Source organism: Tachypleus tridentatus, chromosome 13, assembly GCF_004210375.1.
Source record: "Tachypleus tridentatus isolate NWPU-2018 chromosome 13, ASM421037v1, whole genome shotgun sequence".
Lineage (NCBI taxonomy): Eukaryota > Metazoa > Arthropoda > Merostomata > Xiphosura > Limulidae > Tachypleus > Tachypleus tridentatus.
Window position 1 is genome coordinate 189,303,787 of NC_134837.1, and position 22,970 is coordinate 189,326,756.

Here is a 22,970-nt window from a genome sequence, read left to right on the forward strand (position 1 = left end):
TCATAGGCACGATTAATATAATGCTTCATCCAATGAACCGAAGAGAAATGTATACAGAGTTTCTTATGGAACTTATAAAAGATTATTCAAGTTGATGAGAAACCCACTTGAATTAAAAATATATTCTAAAAACGGTTGATATGGTATTAAAACTGTATTTAAAAACGGTTGATATGGTACTAAAACTGTATTTAAAATAAAGTACAGAACAACATTTCGATATTCTTAGGTCGTTCTCAGGTTAACAAAGAGAGTTTGAAACTGACCACTTCCGAGTACGTCTTAGGGACGAGAGTATAAACGGGTGAGGGATTGTAGGGGGCGTTGCAGTTAGATGTTATGTTATTAATTAGTATTGGTATAAATATTCCTTTATATTGGTTTAATTTTCGTTTTAGTTGTTGTATAAGTAGAGCTTTTTTAATTTTGCATTTGTTTATATTTGTTCTCCTGCTTTGTATCTGGGTGTTTTCTATAGTTGTGTTGTGTTATTTGATTTGCAGTGTTAAAAAACGTGTGAAGGTGTTTTGTTTTGTTGTTTTTGTTCTTTGAAACTAGTTTTCATTTTTCTACTTGTTTCTCCAATATAGAAGTCGTGGCAGTGCTATTAATTTGTCTCTACCGTCTAGATGTTTAGTTGTGTCGTCCAGTATAAAGATGGTTTGAATTAATCCTTACTATTACTTTGTTTCTACCGTCTAGATGTTTAGTTGTATCATCCAGTATATTTTAAATGTTAGTATTGAGAGTGCCCAAGATATTTGTGAGTCAGTGTGTTTTAGGATTAAATGGTGAATGCACCCCTTATAAAGTGAGTTACAATGTTACGTCAGTTATCCATTTATGGGTAAGGACAGTTATCATTTGAGAAACAAAATTAAAAATGTTTTTCGAAATCAAATCATCCTCAACTTTCAGTACATATGCCTTTAAAATCAATATAGAGGATTGAGGAACTTTTCGACATAATAGACATGACTAATAAAGTTCAATATATTTGTGTTGGTTATTGATACGTTTGTTCTCGGCGTGGACGATATGACGTTGGTCCAACTGCAGGTGTTTTAAAACAACGGACAAAGAAAGGTCTGAAACCCGGTGCTGGTAAGTCTTGAGTCATTCAGAGACATCTGGACGATGAATCTGATGGAGTCGCAGATGAGAAGAATTTAAAACAATTTTCAAAACAAAGAGGTAAGAGTCAAGGAAACCTTAGTTTTCAAGAGACTGTAACCAGACTGTACTCACCAGCAATTAAATAGAGAAAAAAAAAACTCCTCTACACAACATCTTTTGTGAATCTCCAAAACATCTGAGAAACAAAACGATCAACAGATGAAAAGATTTAGAAGAAAAACAAAACTTTAGTACTGACATTGATTTAGTACTGACATTGATTTAGTACTGAGAAGATCATTGTTTAATAAAATGTGATGACACTAAGATAATGAAATATAAAGAATGAACGATAAAAAAGATGACAAAAACCTTCCTTATCAAACAAACTAATTACTCATTGAGCTAACCTAACATAGAAGCCAGAAACAAGAATATTCATCTTGAAAATATCCAAAACTTTAAGTGATTAAAATTCAAATGAAGTAAACGTGTAATGAGAGTTTGTTTATACTTATGTCTACTTATTTTAAAACATTATATTATCGTCTTCATTCCACACGACTTGTTGTTAGTGTGCTCCAAATATCCTGTCAACTACATCATTTCTAACGGGCATGTAAGCAGTGACTTCGTCGTTGGGTTCCACTCTGCTTCTTACAAAGGCATTTAACTGACTTTCAAGTCGCACTTTCACAAGCAGAGCACACAAGCCACTAACTCGAGAAAGTTCACGTGTGGAATAAATAACTCACGCGGAGACAACAGAATACATATCATATAGCTTCTTTATTTAAATAGCGTTGAGGATTTCATCTATCGAAACTCTCGAAGTTACCTTGAAACGAAACTAACTCTAAATCACTGAATCTTTCGTTTCGAATATCTATAGGCTCATTACTAAGATCTTTTATTGTGTTCAACAACACAGATACGACGTAAGTCAACTTATCAACTGAGCATGAGAAGTTCTCTCGATCATAACACTAAATAACACAAATTTTGTTTCTGGATAATATGTGTTATTTCTTGATGGATTTTGTTGTAAAAGTACAGAAAATGGCTATTATTTTCTTCAAACTTTGTTTTTGTGACCCGAATAATGAAATTTAGAAATTAACCTATTTTATATGTAAAAACGGGCAAATTTGCACATATTCATTTACATAAGTTCTGAATAAAACAACATATGAATCAAGATTTACATGTATTTATACTAAAGTTATACAAAAATGTTTAGAAGTAAGTAGTTTTTAAAGATTTGCGACTGTAATGTAAATCACTTTCACGTATCAGCCCCCAAATATTGTCTTCCATCCTGTTTTTGTCATACGCTCCTTGGTAGTGGCGTTCAAAGTCCAATATATCTTGGTGGAAGCGCTCGACTTACTCCTCTCAGTATGCTCCCATGTTCTCCTTGAATTTACAAAGATGAGCGTCAAGGATATGGACTTTCAGGGATATCCTGCAGCCCGTTTCACTGTAGTTCTTCACCAGAGCCTCAACCAGTTCCGCATGATTTTCGGCCTTATGATTGTCCAAGAAGCCCCGAACCACTGGGACAAAGCTGCCCCAAGCTTTTCTTTCCTTCCTACTGAGCTTCTTGGGGAATTCTGTGCACTCCAGGATCTTCTTTATATGTGGTCCAATGAAGACACCAGCTTTGACCTTTGCCTCATACAGCTCAGGGACGAAGTATCTAAGGTACTTGAAGACTTCAGACTCCTTATCAAAAGCTGTGACAAATTGTTTCATATGACCCAGTTTTATGTGCAATGGTGGAAACAACACATTCTGGAAGCTCACTAGTGGCTCAAACTTGAAATTGTGCCTCCCCACAGAGAATTTTGTTTGTTGATAAGAGGGAAATTTGGTAAAGCCTCATTGGAGACCCATCAGGAATGCCACTATTTTGAAGTCTTTAATAGCGTCCCAGCCATACCCATCATACTTTAAGGTTTCCAGCAAGGTCTTGACGCTGTTGTATTCCTCTTTGAGGTGTACCGAGAGATATTTAAATTTTAAAAGGTTTAAAATTAGTATAATATAAAATATTATCATTTAAGCAAGCAAAAAATGACCGTCTTACCTTCTATAGATTTTTGCAGTGCTTGCAGGTAAAATGAGGTGCCCAGGATTTGTCTTGATCCCTGACAGGCATACCGAAATATGTCTTGTAGGCTTCACACATTTTAACAGATGCTGTCACAGAATACGTTTTTCTCTTGTCTTTATAAGTTGGCCACATACATAGCAGAATGCGTCTGGAGAATGCTTGCAGCTTCTTGATGCCATCTCTGATAAAATCAGGTAGGTTTGCATTAATAATTATTGTAAAATATCATTGGGTAGTCCAGTGTAAGTGGTATCAAATATCATTGGGTAGTCCACTGTAAGTGGTATCAAATATCATTGGGTAATCCAGTGTAAGTGGTATCAAACCTATTATTTCTTTAATATAGCTAATATTTTTCACTCCTCTCTTTTTTTGTACACTACACACTATTGAATCTTAACCGAAACACTGTTAGACTAGATCAGATATAGCATATTTACAAGAAGTCTGTATGGCAAGCTTCTTGTAGATTCTGGATTACTGCTGTCTTCCATCTTCTGGAGTAAGAGTTAGTCTCCAGAGGAACAGAATTTTGAGTTAGAAACAGGAAATTATATTCACAGTTCTATTTGATGTTTTTCTCGATTGTTGAAGAAATTTAACAGATATACTTTTAAAAGTAGACTTTTTAAACTCGAATGATACGAGTGGGATTTTTATCAACAAGTAGACTATTCCATCAGACTGTAACAGAAGTGCACTTTACTGTTGGTTCTTATAGAACTACTTTCTGTCCGCTATCTAATATATTTCACAAAATCATCCAAGGAAACTGACGTAGGATATTTAGTAACAAACTACGTAATTCAGGTCTTTTCTGCAACATAATTTGCTCCGTGATCTTCCACACTTTCCTGTTAATTGTATTTGGTGACATTAATTATTACAATACATCAAGTGCATCTAGAAGAACAGTTGTAGCTGAAACAATTGAACATAACGAAACTTATAACTAGACCAATATAATAGTTAATGAAAATGTACACTTATTAACACATCATTCACTGATAATGTTCAAGTATAACTAAAATAAACACTTGTTACACAGTTTAAATTTGTTATGGTATTTAAGCTGCTGCCTATTAGTTTCATTTACTGATTACTTCACTCACTCATAAAAATTTGAATTTGATCAAGTTGAAATGTCTTGCGCTATTCTTAATGAAAAGCATTAGATAAAACTGGGTTTTATCTCAGATGTGATATGAGTTTCTTCATAACTCTTATTTCTTTCATCAACTTTCACAACCTTCTGATTGTTTAAGACTGAAACACTTATTCACCAATATTAGTTAAAATAACAACTCTCCTATATCTTCAAATGATTTTTCAGTTCAGTGATCACATTTAATCTCGTATCATAAAGTTTTAACGTGATATAAAATGTTTAGTTTCCCTATACATGTTGCTTACTATTGTGTTCTTTGTGTAACTAATTTGTACATATAATACAATTATTAGAAATAAATGTATGCACTGTTCACATACGCATGTAAGATCAATCAGTTATGTTTATCTATATTACTAATTTAAATTGTCACAGACTCTTAAAAGCTTATAACCTTTTGCCTATTCAGTGCTCTTCTTGGTTTACTTTCCAAAGCTACGAGTTAGTAACTACTATATGTAAAGTGCTGCCATCTAAAGAGCATCTAACACAACTAATTTGCTTTTTAGAAATAACAAAAAAAAATAATAATTACAGACAGAACTGAACCAAAATAACAGATATCAACAACAGTTCTCAATAGCACAGATTGATATTCATGCTACTATAACTGTAAATCAACTCACACTTAGAGGAAAAGCAGCTTCCTTACTAATTATAGAATCACCATATATATTCCATGTATACATGCAAAAATCTTCCAAGAATCAGATAGTCCAACTCTGGAGTTTTTCACCACACAGCTAAATCCTTCAAAGGATCTTCTGAAAAACTTCACATGACATTTCAAATAAGAAAATTAACCTGGTGGCTCTAAAAGCAAGAGCCAAAATACTCTTGTAGTTTTAATTGTTTTTTAACACATGATAATCCTATCTTATGAAATAGTCACACAACTATTATCCAATGGCTAGCAAATATATCTATAGCAGAGAACCTCTGCTACATATCTAAAAAACATTGTGGCTAGTCCTTTACGTTCCATTAATCCAACGGCCAACAAAACTGTTCTACTTAGGTGACTGGTTATTTTTAACATAGGGAAGTCTTTTTCCATTGAAGGACACTGCAATTAGCAGTATTGTACAACATATGACATTGCAGTAATACCTTCCGTGGGGTGGAACAAGTAGTATTTCTCAACATTTTCTACTGTGTTGTTTGGAAAATATTTCATATATTTAAAATAGTGGCCCGGCATGGCCAGCTGGGTTAAAGCGTTCGACTCTTAATCTGAGGGTCATGGGTTCGAATCCCGGTAGCACCAAACATGCTCGCTCTTTCAGCCGTGAGTGTGTTATAATGTGACGGTCAATCCCACTATCAGTTTATAAAAGAGTAGCCTAAGAATTGGCGGTGGGTGGCGATGACTAGCTGCCTTCCCGCTAGTCTTACACTGCTAAATTATGAACGGCTAGCACAGCTGGCCCTCGAATAGCTTTGTGCGAAATTAAAAACAAACAAACAAACATATTTAGAATATTTCTGAAGCAACATGAAGAAAAAACAAAATACGTGCTATGCCTGTTTGTCTCTTATGCAATGTAGAAATAACGTGCTAGCTAACATTTAAAAATCTAGTACATTTTAAAATAGTACATTTTCAAGGAGTACAGGCAAATAAGTTTTTTTCTATATTAAGTATTACAAGTTAAATTAGCCTAAAACAGAGCTAAATTAATGCATCCAATCTATGATATTTGCCAATTGATACACACAGATTTCCTTTTAATATACAAATAATAAAACAATTTACAATAACAGTTATAACAAATAATTGTCTACAAACAAAAATTTTACAAACTTACATACAATATTGGTTTTATATCTGATCTGAAACTTAGCAAGGATTCAAGATGAGCGAATTTATGTCCAGTTGATGTATACAATTGATTTAACAGGAAGCTAACTCTGCATTTTTCACTTATAACACCTCGCGACCCCAGCATGGCTAAGTGGTCAAGGCGATCGACTCGTAATCTAAGGGTCGCAGATTCGAATCCCTGTCTCACCAAACATGTTCGTCCTTTCAGACGTGAGACGCTATAATGTGACGGCCAATCCCACTATTCGTTGGTGAAAGGGTAGCCCAAAAGTTGGCGGTGGGTGGTGATGACAAGCTGTCTTTCCTCTAGCCTTACACTGCAAAATTAGGGACGGCTAGCGCAGATAGCTCTCGTGTAGCTTTGCGCGAAATTCAAAAAACAAAACAACAAACACACGTCGCGTTTTTCGCCACTAAAGTTATATAACATCTTCGTAAAAATGTCCACGTCAGGTGTGAATCCACTGAATTTAAAAATTTGTAATGTTCGAAATATATAAACATTTTTCGTGAAATATTTAAAGTTCCCAATTAATAAGCATTAATCACAGTTATAGCTTCCGAGGTTTATAGTGTACTTATTATACCAAACCAACAACATATACTGTCTCTTGGAGACCTTTTGTAAAGAAGAATGGAAGAAAATACCAGTCAAGTACTATCAAACAATCATGGAGGGCTATGAGGAGAGATTGCGCCCAGTAATTCACCTGAAAGGCTACACAACTGACCATTAAAGTAGACGCACGAACACTTTCTGCCGCTCCTATGTTTGGTTATTTGTTTATAAACAGTTTATTTTTCGTTCAATTTACATAAAAAGTTATGTGGAAATGTGTTAGTATAATATTTATAGTATACTCTACTTTCATTATCCTAATCGTGATACTTTGTAAGGTATGAGGAAAAAACTACTCACGACGCAGGGGTACGAACACTTTCTGTCGTATCTGTAAGTTTCACAAAACTGAGAAACATCTTGGCAATGTTCAATATTAAATAATAATATGTTTTGGAACAGCGATTTGATAAATTACAGCCCAGTCCTCTGAACCTGGCACATCTAGTGGTCTCTATTACTATACAGACACACCATGTTTGAGAAGATAGCCATTTGGTTTCAAGAAACATGTGGACTCTTTTCTTCTTTAATGATCAATTTAATTTTAGAAAATATAACTTTACCAATACATTACATCCCTCACGTCCATCGTTGTCGCTTACCGAAAAATCATTGGTAGAATCAACAATAAGATCCCTGTTGAATACAAAAAGATGTCCGAGACAAATCCCTGATATCGTCCTCTGAACTCGTGTCTATCACTTTTTTGGCTTAATTTCATAGTCTGAGCTCGAGTCACAGTACACTGGAGAAACACATCCAAATTATCCTCAACGATAACATAATCCTTATAAAACCATAATTTAAATAATGTCACAGTGGGACAGAATGTATTAGAACTATATTTTGCATTATTTGTAGTACGTACACAGTGTGATACAATCCATGGCAGATCGACTTGGGGAAAAGTACGTAACACCCTCTTTCTGTTGCAAAATGTTTATGATATTCATACACCCAAGTCACAAACGTGCCGCCTGATCTTAGATTCAGATTTTCAAGGTGGAGATATCCCTTGTATTTAATGTCATTGGAAAACAAGAATTTATGGATCAATTTGAATCAACAGGAACATTGAGAAAAGAAACCTGCAGCAAATTATAAGCTAACAGCGGTAAGCAACGTGTGTTGTCTTGATGCACGAAAGAAAATTCGAACGCCAAGGTCAGTAGCAAAAGCTTTCCACGGGACCCAAAAATCAGTATCAAATATAATTAAAAACTATTTCCATTTAGAAAAGTAACACAATTCATATTTATAGAACTGCTTCCACAAGATATACGTTCAACTACGACATACCTTAAGCAACTAGAGAAAGAAGTGAGTATTCGTGCTATTCTATGTGAAGACTTGTTGATAAAATATGAGATTAAAGCGCCTAGCTCTACTGAATGGTGGTCTTTGAAAGAAGAATCATCTCTTATACACATTCATGTACTTGAGAAACCTCAATTTTTGTTGGTGATGACTCGTACAGAAACTAAACAGTGCCAGTGTTGCATCAGTTTGTATTTATTATCTATAAAACAAAATGAAAAAAAAACAGTTGTAAATTAAAATGTGAGAAAAGACACTAAATAGAAAAGTTATTGCTTAAATATAGCAAATATTTAAAACTTTAAATTAAAACTACAGGGTCAAAGAGGTCATGTATGTTTGTGCACTATTGCAAGTACTTTAACTTTTATACAAGATTCGTTTCAGTGAGTAAGGTTTCTATGATGACTCAGCAGTATTATATATAAAACAAAACCACACAACATACGTACATATGTTGGTAGTCTTATTAACATACCTTACGAAGATACCTTGTCATAATAAATTATTTACACTTTGAACATGCGCTGCGAATTTTTATTAGATTCCTCATTCCATTCATGCTTGTAACCTATTAGACGACTAGGTACTTAAGTCGGCATAATTCATAAATCGCATTTTTTTATTGTGTTAAAATATAGAGGGAGTTTAACTAAAGAACATCACCTACCACCAACTCATGGGTTACTTTTTTTACCAATGAACAGAGGTATTAACCATCATATTATAATGTCCATCTTGCTGAAAGGTGCGAGCAACGCAAGGATTACGAGTCGAACGCGCTTACCACCAGATTCCGGGCGTTGGCAAAGAGCTATATACATTTTTGAGTGTTTTATTCTTTGTATTTGCATTTAATGCAAATATTAACAAAAAATTAATTATTAGATTTATTTTTTGATCCCCAAACTCTACAAGTCTTGCTATAAATACCTATTAATTTTTGGAGTCACAAAAAACTAATAGAAAGAATATCTGACGATTTTATTTGGTAAAGGTCTTAAATACATTAAAGAACGTTTGAAGAAATGTTGTAACATTATAAACAAAAAGACAGTGAAAAACTCACTTTTTCTAGTGAAAAATCTTTGCACATTGGTGATAACATTTTGTTTATATAACACTCAGAAAATATCATTGTTGTACAGTGGACGACTTGCTACCAGAAATAATAATTATTTGTTTACGTGACAAGAAATTGTTAATTCAGATCTCACATTTGAAAACTAGCACAAGACTTACTGACAGGTGATAACTTCAATCTGCAAACATCTGAACTTTAATATCAAAAGAGTAGCCCAAGAGCTGGCGGTGGGTAGTGATGACTAGCTACCTTCCCTCTAGCCTTACACTGTTAAATTAAGGACGGCTAGCGCAGATAGCCTTCGTGTAGTTTTGCACGAAATCAAAAATAAATAAACAAAAATAAATCAAATAATTAATATAATCAGTATAGAACATAAATTTCTTGGTCGTAAACATATATATTTCTATACAAGCCTAAGTTAAACTTTCACACTTAAAGTTTTATTCAAATCCGTCAAAAGTTGTGGTGAGTTAATCGTGTTTGTTTACTCCGTATAATTCATATAATGAACGTAATCAGTGCTAGACATAAATAATTTTGTTTATTCTCGCTTTACATACCCTAAGATAAGTCCAAGTTTTATCACACCATATTAAGTTTGAAACCAAATCTGTTATTTCTAACTTCACTCAAGTTCTCCGACTACTCTTCTTAAATGTCCATTCTCAATTTGTTCCTTTCATAAGTTCTCTTTCAAGTCTTCATAAGCCTACTTTTTAGTGGGTTAAAACAAATAGATGTTGTTCTAACGGCATCTAACCAGAACTTGCCACATACGAAATAAGACGTAAGTTTATATATGTTTATGTAACTTACAGTATTGAACCTAGGTAATTCAATATGTACTTAGGTATTTATAGTACTTATAATACATAAATTAAACTTCTTAAATAGTGATAGGCATGGTTCATAAAGCATTACATGTAACAATTCAGATTTTGTGTTTAGTAATTAATTAAACAGGCCCAAACTTGTGAGAGGCTCTTGAGATAGGGGCTGAAAACACCTCTAACAGAGAAGAAACTCAACTGATGACCTAACTCGGAGTGGCCCTAGTGATTTTCGTGATTTGCCTGTCACTCATAATTATAAGTAATTACTATTAATTGTATAATTTTTACTAATAATGATAGTAGAAACTATTAAATAATTATAAAAATAACCACAGCAACGTAAGGATTTGGATGGCTTTTATGAAGTTAAGCAAAAAGCTTCACAATGAGCTTTCTATTATCTGCCCACCAGGGGTATCGAAACCGGTTGCTGATGGTGGGAATCCGTAGACGTACCAAAGCGTCACTAGGGGGGCGAAGTTATAAGGAGAACTAATACATCACTTAGTTATCATTTACTAAATATTTGTATTACTCTAAAAACTATAAGTAAACATACTTGCACAATATATATATATATACATATATACACACATTTAAAAAACATCGATTGTCATTTTACATTTATTTTCTATTACTCAGCAGCTTATTTGCTTTATATGAAATAATACTTTATATTATAAAAGAAACGAAATTCTAAGAGAACAACGCATATGTTGTAAATTTGCGTCCATTGTAATTTTACATAATTTAAGTGAATTATTACTCGATAGGTAACGAGACTTAATAATGTTTCTATGCATAATTTTGTTTGTTTGTTTGTTTGTTTTGAATTTCGCACAAAACTCCTCGAGGGCTATCTGCGCTAGCCGTCCCCAATTTAGCAGTGTAAAACTAGAGGAAAGACATTTAGTCATCACCACCCACCGCCAACTCTTGGGCTACTCTTTTACCAACGAATAGTGGGACTGACCGTCACATTATAACGCCTTCACAGCTGAAAGGGCGAACATGTTTGGTACGACGGGGATTCGAACCCGCGACCCTCAGATTACGAGGCGAACGCTTTAACCCACCTGGCCATGACAGGCCCGTAATTTGTTTTGTTGCATAACCAAAAAATTACTTTCTATGTTTACTAACATGTTATGGGTAATTGTTTTACTATTTATCTTCGCGTTTCATCAAAAAATTACTTCCTAACTTTGTTAATTTGTTGTGAACAAAGGCAGCTCAAGAACCGTGGTCTATTCATATCAGTGACTTTGATAATTTAATTATTCTATATTTCGTTTTATTCTAATTATATTTGAATACAATTTTTGTTTTGTATTTTAACACAGTAATGCATTGTGCAAATAAGGTAAGTTTTGTGTGTCACATACATTCTGGTTTTGTTAAATAGATTAAGCTGCTAATGTTACTTAATCAATAAAGTAAAGTAACATTACTTACGAGTACTGGCATAAGACAACATTCACGCACTGTGATGGATTTCGTTTCTTCGCAATGATTTTAATAACATATTGTATTGAAATTCCTTGTATGAAGTTAAGTTGACTTAAAGATGTTTAGCAGACTGAAAAATGCAAGAAATAACATTTTAAAAAGAAGGTATTATATGACTTTCAGATGTTTGCATCCTATAGAAATTTAGTACGCAAATTGTATTCAAACTTTTCTTTAGAATTCTTAAATTCCATTGCCCTAAATTGTAGTTAAATACATCGTAAAATAAAGAAAAATGAGATGGACAAGGAAAGACTTCGTGAGATCCGTTTGTGGATGAAGATTCCAGGGTTTTATAGTACTAGTAGTAACTGTCATAGGGTGAATATGTGATAATAATAATGAATTTTGTCTGTATATTTATGTGCAAGAAGTAACACAATGGGTTACCTGTGCTGTACCCAACAGGGGTTTCTTAATCTAGTATTTAGCGGTGTAAGCCCACAGACTTACCGCTGTGCCACTGGGGGTGGGGCTAATTTTAGTTTAAACGATGCTATCATTACCCCTGAAGATATCTTCTTTTTTTTTTTTTGTTTACAAGCATATGGTGTTCGTTTAAAAAACTTACGTACTGGTTGAAACAATAGTTACCAGTCAGTAATAGATGACTGTAGCATGTAGTTCGTACATAATGTTCACGTTGTGTTCTGTTCCGCCTATGTAAATGCTATCGCACCGATAGTATTCGTACTTGTAGATACTTTCGTTGTTGAAGCTGTTCGAATAAACCTTTTCAAGAAGAACTTTGATTTTAGTGCTCGGGTTTTGAAAAAAAGTAAATTTTGTTGTTTATTTTTATGTTATTTTCTCTTATGTATTGAACTTGCGGTCAATATTGTGTACGAAGTGAAGTTTTAAAAACATCAATACACATAATATTAAATTTTATTACACACATTCGTAAAATTACTTTAAAAAACACAAAGCTTTATTTAACGTGATATATTAGACGTATACGTTTTATTTGAAAAGACTGCTTTTATAACATTGTATATGCGTTTAGCGGAGTCGTGTCTTAATGTAGACATATGCACCCATTGCTATGCATTTATATACATAGAAAATTTAGTTACACAGAAACTATAAATGCTCACTATATTCCCAAACATAGTTATTCCCGCTGCAGCTTAACATTCTACATCTCTAATTAATGTGATCAAATAGTCAACAACTACAGTAAGCCATCAAGAACTGTTTGAGCAAGTTACTATCTATGTTTATTATCATTACAATGTATAAAGTATAGCTACCATATCAAGTGATATTTGTCCATAGTTAGAATAAAAAAAGGTCAAAAAACAATATAAGTAAAAAATTTGTTATTTTAAAAATTTTCAAAAAGAGATCGTAAAAAAAAACCTATTTTTGCTTTACTAAACGTAATTCTAGATACTAACGTGTGGCCAAAATAGGGTTTTGTAATTTAATAATGTCTACACTGTCCCCAGTCTTGTTTTCTTACATTTTTACGATACCTCTTTGATCGGTTCGTAATTCCAAATTTTCTTATTTTCTTTGTTGTGTCTCAAAGTTATTGACGGTACTGCAATGGAACTACGGATTTAGGATGCTAAAATTCGAGGTTCGAATCCTCGCTGTGGACACAATAAATTGCCCAGTCCGGCTTTACTATAAAGACAAATAATGAAACACCAACATTTATCTAGCTGAGATTGAGCTAGTAAATGCATGATTGACGAATGGACCGAATAATTTCAAGTTCTAGTGGTATCTTCGTGAAATATTAAAAAAATAATAAGATACATGCTTTAAGTAAACATGGTCAGGGGTTTGAGTGTATTTGTTTTTTGTTATTATTGAAATGATTTTGACATATGATCAAATATATTGTGATAGAGAAACAAAAAAAGGTTGTGTGTTATTTCCATAAGATACTTATTGAATGGTCTGTTAAAATATATAATTCTCTAATAATGAAAGGGCACTGGTGTGTGTGTGACCGCCAAACACAGAAAACCCATTTAATGTTTCTGTCTTATAACAAACAAAGATTTTTAAAGAGAGAAAATATATGGAAGCTACACTTGTTAACGAAGAAATCTACAAATTAACAGGCACAATGGGTGGTATATGTACCTCACCATTCATAAAACAACACATTGTATCGATACACTTGGCACTGTTATTTTCAGTTTAACACTTACATGCTCTGAAGTATCACGAAGTATCATATTCATATAATTGTACAGCTACATAGTTAGTGCTATAACTATACTATAATATTAGAACAATAATGAAACATGATAATATTTGATACATTGCTAGACGCACGTTACGACAGACTCGAACAATAGAATACTACAAGCTGTTTTATGATTTAACGATTGTTCTAATATAAAACGGGTATGTATATTAAGCCTGAAAAAGCCGCAAAGACGAAGCGTTGGTTTAAATAAAATCGTATTATTCTATATTTATCTGAAGCGTAAAGGTCGTTTTTTTCGTAACCATTAATAGATAATTTTCTCTATTTTTGTGTTATATCATATTGTTCCAATTCAGAAAACATGTCGGGCGACACCAGTGTTTGGTTTAAATTAGGTTTCAGTTTACAAATAATTAACGCTTTTTTAAATTTTTTCTATTGATGCTGTTCATATTACGCAATATCTTAAAGTTAAATATATGTTTTTTGTTGTGCTGTGTTCGTAAATGTATGATGGAGGATTGTTATGTTCTTCATTTCTAATGTTTATGTTGTGTTCCGTTTCGCCTATGTAAGTGCTATCGCACCGACCGTATTCATACTTGTAGATACTTCCATTGCTGAAGTTGTTCAAATAAACCTTTTTAAGATGAACTTTGATTTTAGTGCTCGGGTTTTGAATAAAAGTAATTTTTGTTTATTTTGTGGTTTTGATGTTATTTTCTTTCTGTCTGTTATGGAGTTTATTTTAAGAATTATCTAAGATTCTAGTAGCAGTGTGCTGATATATGTGAAATCTACACCATGAACTGGAATCAATATCTGATTGATATTGATTCCAGTTCATGGTGTAGATTTCTGCTACCACATATGTTAAATATTATGTACATATATGATAATATGTCAATATTATTGTTGAGTTGAGTGAATTGAGTTGCTGTCATTACTAGATTCGTGGAAGATTTTTGTGTTGAAACTGGAATTTTTTACAATTGTTATGCTCGTGCAATTTTAAACCTGGTTTTCATTTCTTTTTACACCGCTAAAAAGCGGGTTTCGATATCCCAGGTAGCCCATTGTGTAGCTTTGTGCTTAACTTCATACAAACAAATAATCTAGTTGATTTCCATTTGTTTCTTTAATTTCGACAGAGGAGGCGCTGTTGTTCTCTGTTTCAGTACTTGGGTTTTCTTTGGTAGTTTACTGATCTAACTTTCTTGTCAGATCTTTCTTTCCGGCTTTGATCTGTAGGGAAGAAACGTTTTTTGCATAATTCAAGCCTTTGTTTAAAATCTCTTCTTGCGTTGGTGTCAGGATTATTTTTTATAAATTTACTATATTTATGTGTTTTTGTTGTCGTGTTTACTGTCTGTCAGATTCCTTCTATTCCTCCCAGTGGCACAGCGGATTGTCTGTGGACTCACACCTCTAGAAAATGAATTTCGATGCCCATGGTGGGAAGAGCACAGATAGCCCATAATGTAAACAAGCAAACAAATCCTTTTATTCATTAAACTCAACCATTTTTAGGATGTCTAATTTCTGTTTTATAACTGTGGTTTATCCAGTTTCGGTTGACAACTTCTAGGAGCACGCATTAGTTGTTTTGCGTGTTGTTGACGGTTAAGAGGTAACGTAATCTTGAATATTCATTTATCAAATTATTAATGTTTCTGTATTTTTGTTTACTTGTTGTATTTAAAACCTTTATTCCATTTTTACTATGACTGTTTGAATCTTTTTATTTCGTTTTGCCGTATTTTATTATTAGACTTGTGTTTAAAGACATTTCTTTCAGATGGATATACTTTTGGAGATCGGTTATTGATATTATGAAAGCTAGTAGTGGGCAGGTTTTGCAGAGTTGCTGGTGTTCATACATGTTACAAAGCTAAATGTTACTCATTATATGGTATTCCAGATACCCCAGAACACTGATATCCTACTAAGTATCGTTCAGTGATAAAAGTTTCTGTAGAAGTTCTACCTGTAAGACTCTTGTATTCAGTTCTTTTCTACTTGAGTTTCTACTTATATTTTATAGGAATTGAGAGCATGAAACTGAATTTTAACTATAATTGAAAAAGTCGGGTTTCTCTTTATTTAGGAATAAACTCGGCTTTTGGTAAATGGAAAAAAAATTGACGTCACACACTGATTACTAGAAAGTAAAACTTTCGAATTCAACCTGTAATTAAGTGAGTACAATGAAATAGGAAATATCAAATAATAAAAATCTATTTTCACCTATTCTTTTCACTGTATTTAGTAAAACATACCGGAAACATTTTTATACCTTTTAGCACCTATTCTTTTCACTGCATTTAGTAAAAGATACCGGAAACATTTTTATACCTTTTAGCACCTATTCTTTTCACTGTATTTAGTAAAACATGCCGGAAACATTTTTATATCTTTTAGCACCTATTCTTTTCACCGTATTTATTAAAACATACTGGAAACATTTTTAAACCTTTTAGCACCTATTCTTTTCACTGTATTTAGTAAAAGATACCGGAAACATTTTTAAACCTTTTAGCACCTATTCTTTTCACTGTATTTACTAAAAGATACCGGAAACATTTTTATATCTTTTAGCACCTATTCTTTTCACCGTATTTATTAAAACATGCTGGAACATTTTTAAACCTTTTAGCACCTATTCTTTTCACTGTGTTTACTAAAAGATACCGAAACATTTTATGCCTTTTAGCACCTATTCTTTTCACTGTACTTAGTAAAAGATACCGGAAACATTTTATACCTTTTAGCACCTATTCTTTTCACTGTATTTAGTAAAACATGCCGGAAACATTTTTATATCTTTTAGCACATATTCTTTTCACCGTATTTATTAAAACATACTGGAAACATTTTTAAACCTTTTAGCACCTATTCTTTTCACTGTATTTAGTAAAAGATACCGGAATCATTTTAAACCTTTTAGCACCTATTCTTTTCACTGTATTTAGTAAAAGATACCGGAAACATTTTTATACCTTTTAGCACCTATTCTTTTCACTGTACTTAGTAAAAGATACCGGAAACATTTTTAAACCTTTTAGCACCTATTCTTTTCACTGTATTTACTAAAAGATACCGGAAACATTTTTATACCTTTTAGCACCTATTCTTTTCACTGTATTTAGTAAAACATACCGGAAACATTTTTATACCTTTCAGTTTATTATTTAAAAAATTATTTTCTGCGCGAGAGCTTACGATAAGCCTATCGTACATGTGAAAAAAAGCTTGTTATTGTCTGAAATATCTGAAAAAAAGGTTCATTATCTTGAAATATCTCTCTTGAAACAAGCTGTGATATACCCCAACTTTGAATCAGGTTTCCATACATCCAAGTTCTGCATGGCCAGGTAGTTAGGGCGTTCGACTCTCAATTTGAGGGTCGCGGATTCGAATCCCTGTCCCATTAAATATCTTCGTTCTTTCATCCGTTTGTGCGTTATAATGTAATGATCAGTTCCACTATTCGTTGGTAAAAGAGTAGTCCAAGAGTTGGCGGTGGGTTGTAATAACTACCTTCCCTCTAGTCTCGCACAGCTAAATTACGGACGACTAGCGCAAACAGCTCCAGCGTAGCTCGCAAAATTCAAACGAACTCAGTTCACACTTTTATTGGTTGTCCGTTTTGTTCTTAACAAAATCGGAATCATTAAGATATTTCTTCTACTACGTCCGTAATGTGGAGTTTACGATGTAAATCCATAGCCTTAAGTTTGTGTTTTTAATTAATAACACAGAGCGATAAGTCCTTACTGTTTTACGCTAAATGAAATTTGTCTGACTGGCTAACTACAAGAGATCAAACAATAAACCGTGAACACCAACACTTCTACAATATAAATGTAATGTATACTGTTTACAATTTTTTAACGCACGGCCAACCTCAGTGTGGTGATAAGAAAGCCACAAGTATGAGTGAACCTTGTGATTGTGCATAGTTTATCAACAATTTTAGTAATACCTTAGAACAATGTCCGAAACAGAGGTGAGATGTCAGTTCCGTGTTTTCTTTACTCTGAATGATGTTTTCCACATTTTAAAGTCACATAATATCTGTTTGTTCTTCACTATTTGCCATAAACATGACCCTGTAATGAAATAGTTGAGTAATACAAACAATATTTAATACAAGGTTTTTACGAGAAACACCAAAACATTTTGTTACATAACGTTTGTGATGATACTTGACGGAGATGAAGTGGTTCAAAGAACTAGAAACACAATTATTGTTTTGTGTGTGTTTCTTATAGCAAAGCCACGTCAGGTTATCTGCTGAGTCCACCGAAGGGAATCGAATCCCTGATTTTAGCGTTGTAAATCCGTGGACTTACTTGTTGTTTGTCAAAGAAAAGTTGTTGTTTTTTTGCTGCTTGGAGTTAATCAATTACAATGCAGTAAAATAATTTTATGAACAACTGCGAAATAAAAAAATGTATTTTAATTTCGTAACGAAATACGTAAAGAATGTTCTGCTAACGCAGATAGCCCTCGTATAGCTTTGCACGAAATTCAAAACAAATAAACAATTCATTACAAGCAGCTAAATATTTGGCGGCGACGAGTTGCCCTTCTATTTGTCAGAATTTCTAAATTAGAGATAGCTGTTCCTAAATGCTAGAAATCTACGACCTGGCCATTTGGCCCTGTGTCACATAGGATGGCGTTCAAGTTGAAAATAGGTACCTAATTTATTCAGAAAAACGTGTGTATGTGTGATTAATCTTTATTCTAAATGAGTTTTAATTTTAGAAAAACAAAAGCTTTGTAAAAAAACCTATGAAACTCTGATTCCTAAAAGGTTATTTGTGTTCACAGGGCCCGGCATGGCCTAGCGCGTTAAGGCGTGCGCTTCGTAATCTGAGGATCGCGGGTTCGCGACCGAGTCGCGCCAAACATGCTCGCCCTCCCAGCCGTGGGGGCGTTATAATGTGACGGTCAATTCCACTATTCGTTGGTAAAAGAGTAGCCCAAGAGTTGGCGGTGGGTGGTGATGTCTAGCTGCCTTCCCTCTAGTCTTACACTGCTAAATTAGGGACGGCTAGTACAGATAGCCCTCGAGTAGCTTTGTGCGAAATTCCAAAACAAACAAACAAACAAGTGTTCACAGAAGCTGTCAAAACAAGTATAATAGCTGAGTAAAGACAAATTTGTCTCATTGTGGTTGTGCCTCAAGCCCCCTCAGTGGCTCAGCGCTATGTCTGTGGACTTACAACGCTAAAAACCGGGTTTCGATACACAGGGTGGGCAGAGCACTGATAACCCATTGTGTAGCTTTTTGCTTACTTCAAAATAACAATTGTATATGAAACGATTTTAAGATGTTTAAGGAGTATTTCAAGGATTTGTAAGGTTGTACTTCTGTAAAGTCGACCTGATGTCTTCTTTAGTTGCAAATATCTAAAACTAAAAATTTATAGAGCTTGTCTTTTTCCGTTTCAGCTTCCTAAAGTGCTCGTCACTACTTCACCTCTACGGTTAGTTGGTGGGGTAAATTTTTTTTTATTCCAGCTTGCTGTTAACCAGAAACCTTGAAATGTTCCCTCTTACCAAACTGATGACAATGAACGTCAATGTAAAGTGAAGGTCAAATCCGTATATTTGATTAAAGAACACCAGTATATGACGGTGAATGCTATAGATTATCTGTTTTCACTATAGTACTTATATTCAAAATGAAGGACAGCTAGAGCAAACAACCCTTTACACAAACATCCCAAACATACAAACACATAATTTCTTAATAATTATATATTTATTCGCGATGCTGTTTATATAAACCATAGATACAAAACAAATACAATGTGAGCAGTGAATGAAAACGAAAACGAATAAATACGTACGAGACAGAAACACAAAGTGGTGCTCGGACCTCACTATATTTCATACAAATGTTGAGTAAGGTGTAAAGAGGTATATTAAAAAACACCACCTATATTCTATCTGGTTAACGTGCAACTTGTCGATAGCCCTACAGTGTAGTTTTTATTAAAAATAGCTCCGTTACCAGGTTTCATGTCCAAAGCCAAACTTTCGTCTCTTCTAAATTTATATAAACTGTATATCTATACATAATGTGTGTGTATATATATATAGATAGATAGATATAATGTACCAGAACTACCGTTTATCAGTGCTTGTTTCAGCAGTTTGATCGCACATAAATCCTCAAGTATACAATATGACGGTTTGACCAGTATATATGTCTTCAGGTGGAGTAGCACGAACATAATTTCTCAGCTGTTTGAAGTATTTGACAGTTAAATGGATATGTAGTGGAAGCGGCTTATGTAGATGTGACCAGTGTCGTTTTCCTACACGAAGACTCTTCTTTTCCGCTTCTCAAAAGTGATCTCTTTTCAGTGCCATCATGCAAGATGTCAATGTCAACCAATATTAAAATATAGTTTTGATACATACCATTCCATTGTGACTGTATATCAACTGTTGTTGTGAAGAAGCTTGGATATGCTCCCCAATTGTAAATTACAGGAGATTTTTGTGTACGGTATTAAACTAGCCATTAATCCATCATTAACGGCTGTTATTTATCAAAATATATTTAATATAAGTAAAATAGATAATGAATAGATTACTGTCAGTTGATGAAACTTCTTTGAAGTTCTCATGTTTGATGTAATCAAGTGAGCAGCTAATGTAATTTCTTAAAATCAGTAAAAAACACATTTAAATAAAGTTTTGTCCGTGTTTTCTTGAAAAGCATCGAACAAGATACAATTTCCTTTGATATTCAAAGTACTCATATTTTAAAGTTTGCTACTGTTTTTTTACACATTGTTATAACTCTCAGTTGACATTTTTAGCTAATGTGTTACAGCGGTAAGTTTATACACTTGCAGCACTAAAATCCAGAGATTTATTCTCCGTATTTCAGAAAGAACTGTAACCTTATACGTTGTTTTGCCATTATAAATAATAAAAAACTCTAGTGTTATTCTACACTCCAAACAATATATATATAGTCTATTCGGTATGGCATGGTCAGGTGGTTAAGGCACTCGACTCCTAATTCAAGGGTCGCGGGTTCCAATTCCCGTCGCACCAGACATGCTCGCCCTTTCAACCGTCGGGGCGTTATAATGTGACGGTCAATCCTACCATTCGTTAGTAAAAGAGTAGCCCAAGTGTTGACGATAGGTGGTGATGACTAACTGCCTTCCCGTCTAGTCTTACACTGCTAAATTATAGAAAGCTAGCGCAGTTAGCCCTCGAGTAGCTTTTCGCGAAATTCAAACCAAACCAGTTTATTTCTAATTTACCAAAACATGGCTAAGTAGCTAAATTACAAAGAAAAAAATTAATCTTGCATTTGCACTAGAGAATAATTGCAAAGATAATAATCCTTTATGAGTATAACAAAAACCAAACATGTTATTATATTATTTACAGAAACAGAGCTACTGGTTTGGTTTGAATTTCGCACAAAGCTACATGAGGGCTACCTGCGCTAGCCGTCCCTAATTTAGCAATGTAAAACTAGAGAGAAGGCAACTAGTCAACTCTTGGGCTACTCTTTTGCCAACAAATAGTGGGATTGACTGTCACATTATAACGCACCCACGACTGAAAAGGCGAGCATGTTTGGTGCGACAGGAATTCGAACCCGCGACCCTCAGATTACGAGTCGAGTGCCTCAACCATCTGGCCATGCCAGACCCAGAGCTTTTGAAATATCTATCTGTGCTATATCCACCACGAGTATCGAAACCCGGTTTTCAGAGCTATAAGCCCTCAGACTTAGATTTAAACCAGTGAGGGGTCTTGTCACTTCATTGTATTGATTTGGAAGAAGTCAATTTATCCACTAACTTATAGAGTATCTGTAAATTATGTTAATAAAGTAATTCATATTTATTTCTGAGTGACTTGAAAGTGAAAGTACAGATTATACCAATTTAGTATAACTTTCTGAGTACCTGTGTTAAAAATTATCTCATTATTTTAGGTGGTGGGATACTTAATAGTTGGAATCAACAAGTATTCCAAATAAGTCATGTATGGAAAACCACATTATTGAATTCCTAAGCGAAAAACCAAACATTCAAAGTATTGGTTACAATATTATATATATATATATACTAATAATACGCAAGAAAAGTAGCTAACGTTTTGGGCATAACAATCAAATATTTCTAAAAAAAGCAACTTTTCCGTTTACTTGCTACCTGCGAATTTACGTCAGTGTGTCTAGCGCCAAGACGGTTTGGACTATCGCTAAAATATTTTCCAGCTTACTTGACTGGTCTGTGAATATCGCTTTTAACATTCCACTAAAAATTAATTTATGCACGTATGTAATAGAAATGCTAATCCTATCCTTCATGTATCTAAATAGCTTTTCAACCCAATGAATTGCGCTATATATCGATGGATAGACACGCGACAGTTTGTGAAAGTAAAATAAACACTTTATACAGGTATAATACAACAGTAAAGATACAAGAGTATTTGAAATAATGAATTTTAAAATAAAGTACAGATCCTGCTACAAACATTAAATAATTAAGAATTAAAACCACAATCACATATTTACAAAATTAATTGTTGTTGTTATTCGTAATTAAGCACAAAGCTACACTATGGGATATACAATTAGTAGTTTAAATAGGATGTCGACGGTCTGTAGGCTATTTTACAATAGATTTCTTCAGGAAACTTGGAATAATGGAGCGATACCTAAAAGAAGTAGGTCAGACTCCGAGAATAGTTCTATATGGATTCAGACCTAGCACAACAAGACCAGGAGCAAGCGATGACGGGTGGTGCCCAATGATCAATGGTAGGGTTAATTTGCTGCTAGAGCCGTGGGTTCTTTACTGGAATAGACCCCAAAGCGGCTATACCCATGGTTTCCAGTTGAAAATCCGAACATATAGTGACTGATGACACTATTTATTCATATCTTCCTTTTAGAGAATAAAACTACCAAATCATGTAACAAACTACTGACGAATATGTATTGTATACGTTTTAAAGTTAATGAATTATCATATTTTAAACACCTATTTGTTCGCATCTGCATTAACTCGAGTAGGTTTTTTCTGTCTGTTATTACAATATAAGGATTTTGTATACGTACGCTTAAGTGATTTGCCATGCTAGGAAACCAAAAAAACAAGACATTTACCAGTTGTTGCTTTTAATCTCTCATAACTGATTTTTCTA

At 33.7% G+C, this 22,970-nt stretch overlaps 1 protein-coding gene across 1 annotated transcript in view; it reads left to right on the plus strand.

The window, feature by feature from the left end:
• The first annotated feature begins 22,469 nt into the window (after window positions 1-22,469).
• LOC143236415 (uncharacterized) overlaps window positions 22,470-22,970 on the plus strand; it is a 34,905-nt gene continuing 34,404 nt past the window's right edge. Inside the window, exon 1 of the mRNA XM_076474677.1 lies at window positions 22,470-22,584. Within this exon, the coding sequence (XP_076330792.1) occupies window positions 22,470-22,584 (115 nt within the window). The remainder of the gene's footprint in view (window positions 22,585-22,970) is intronic.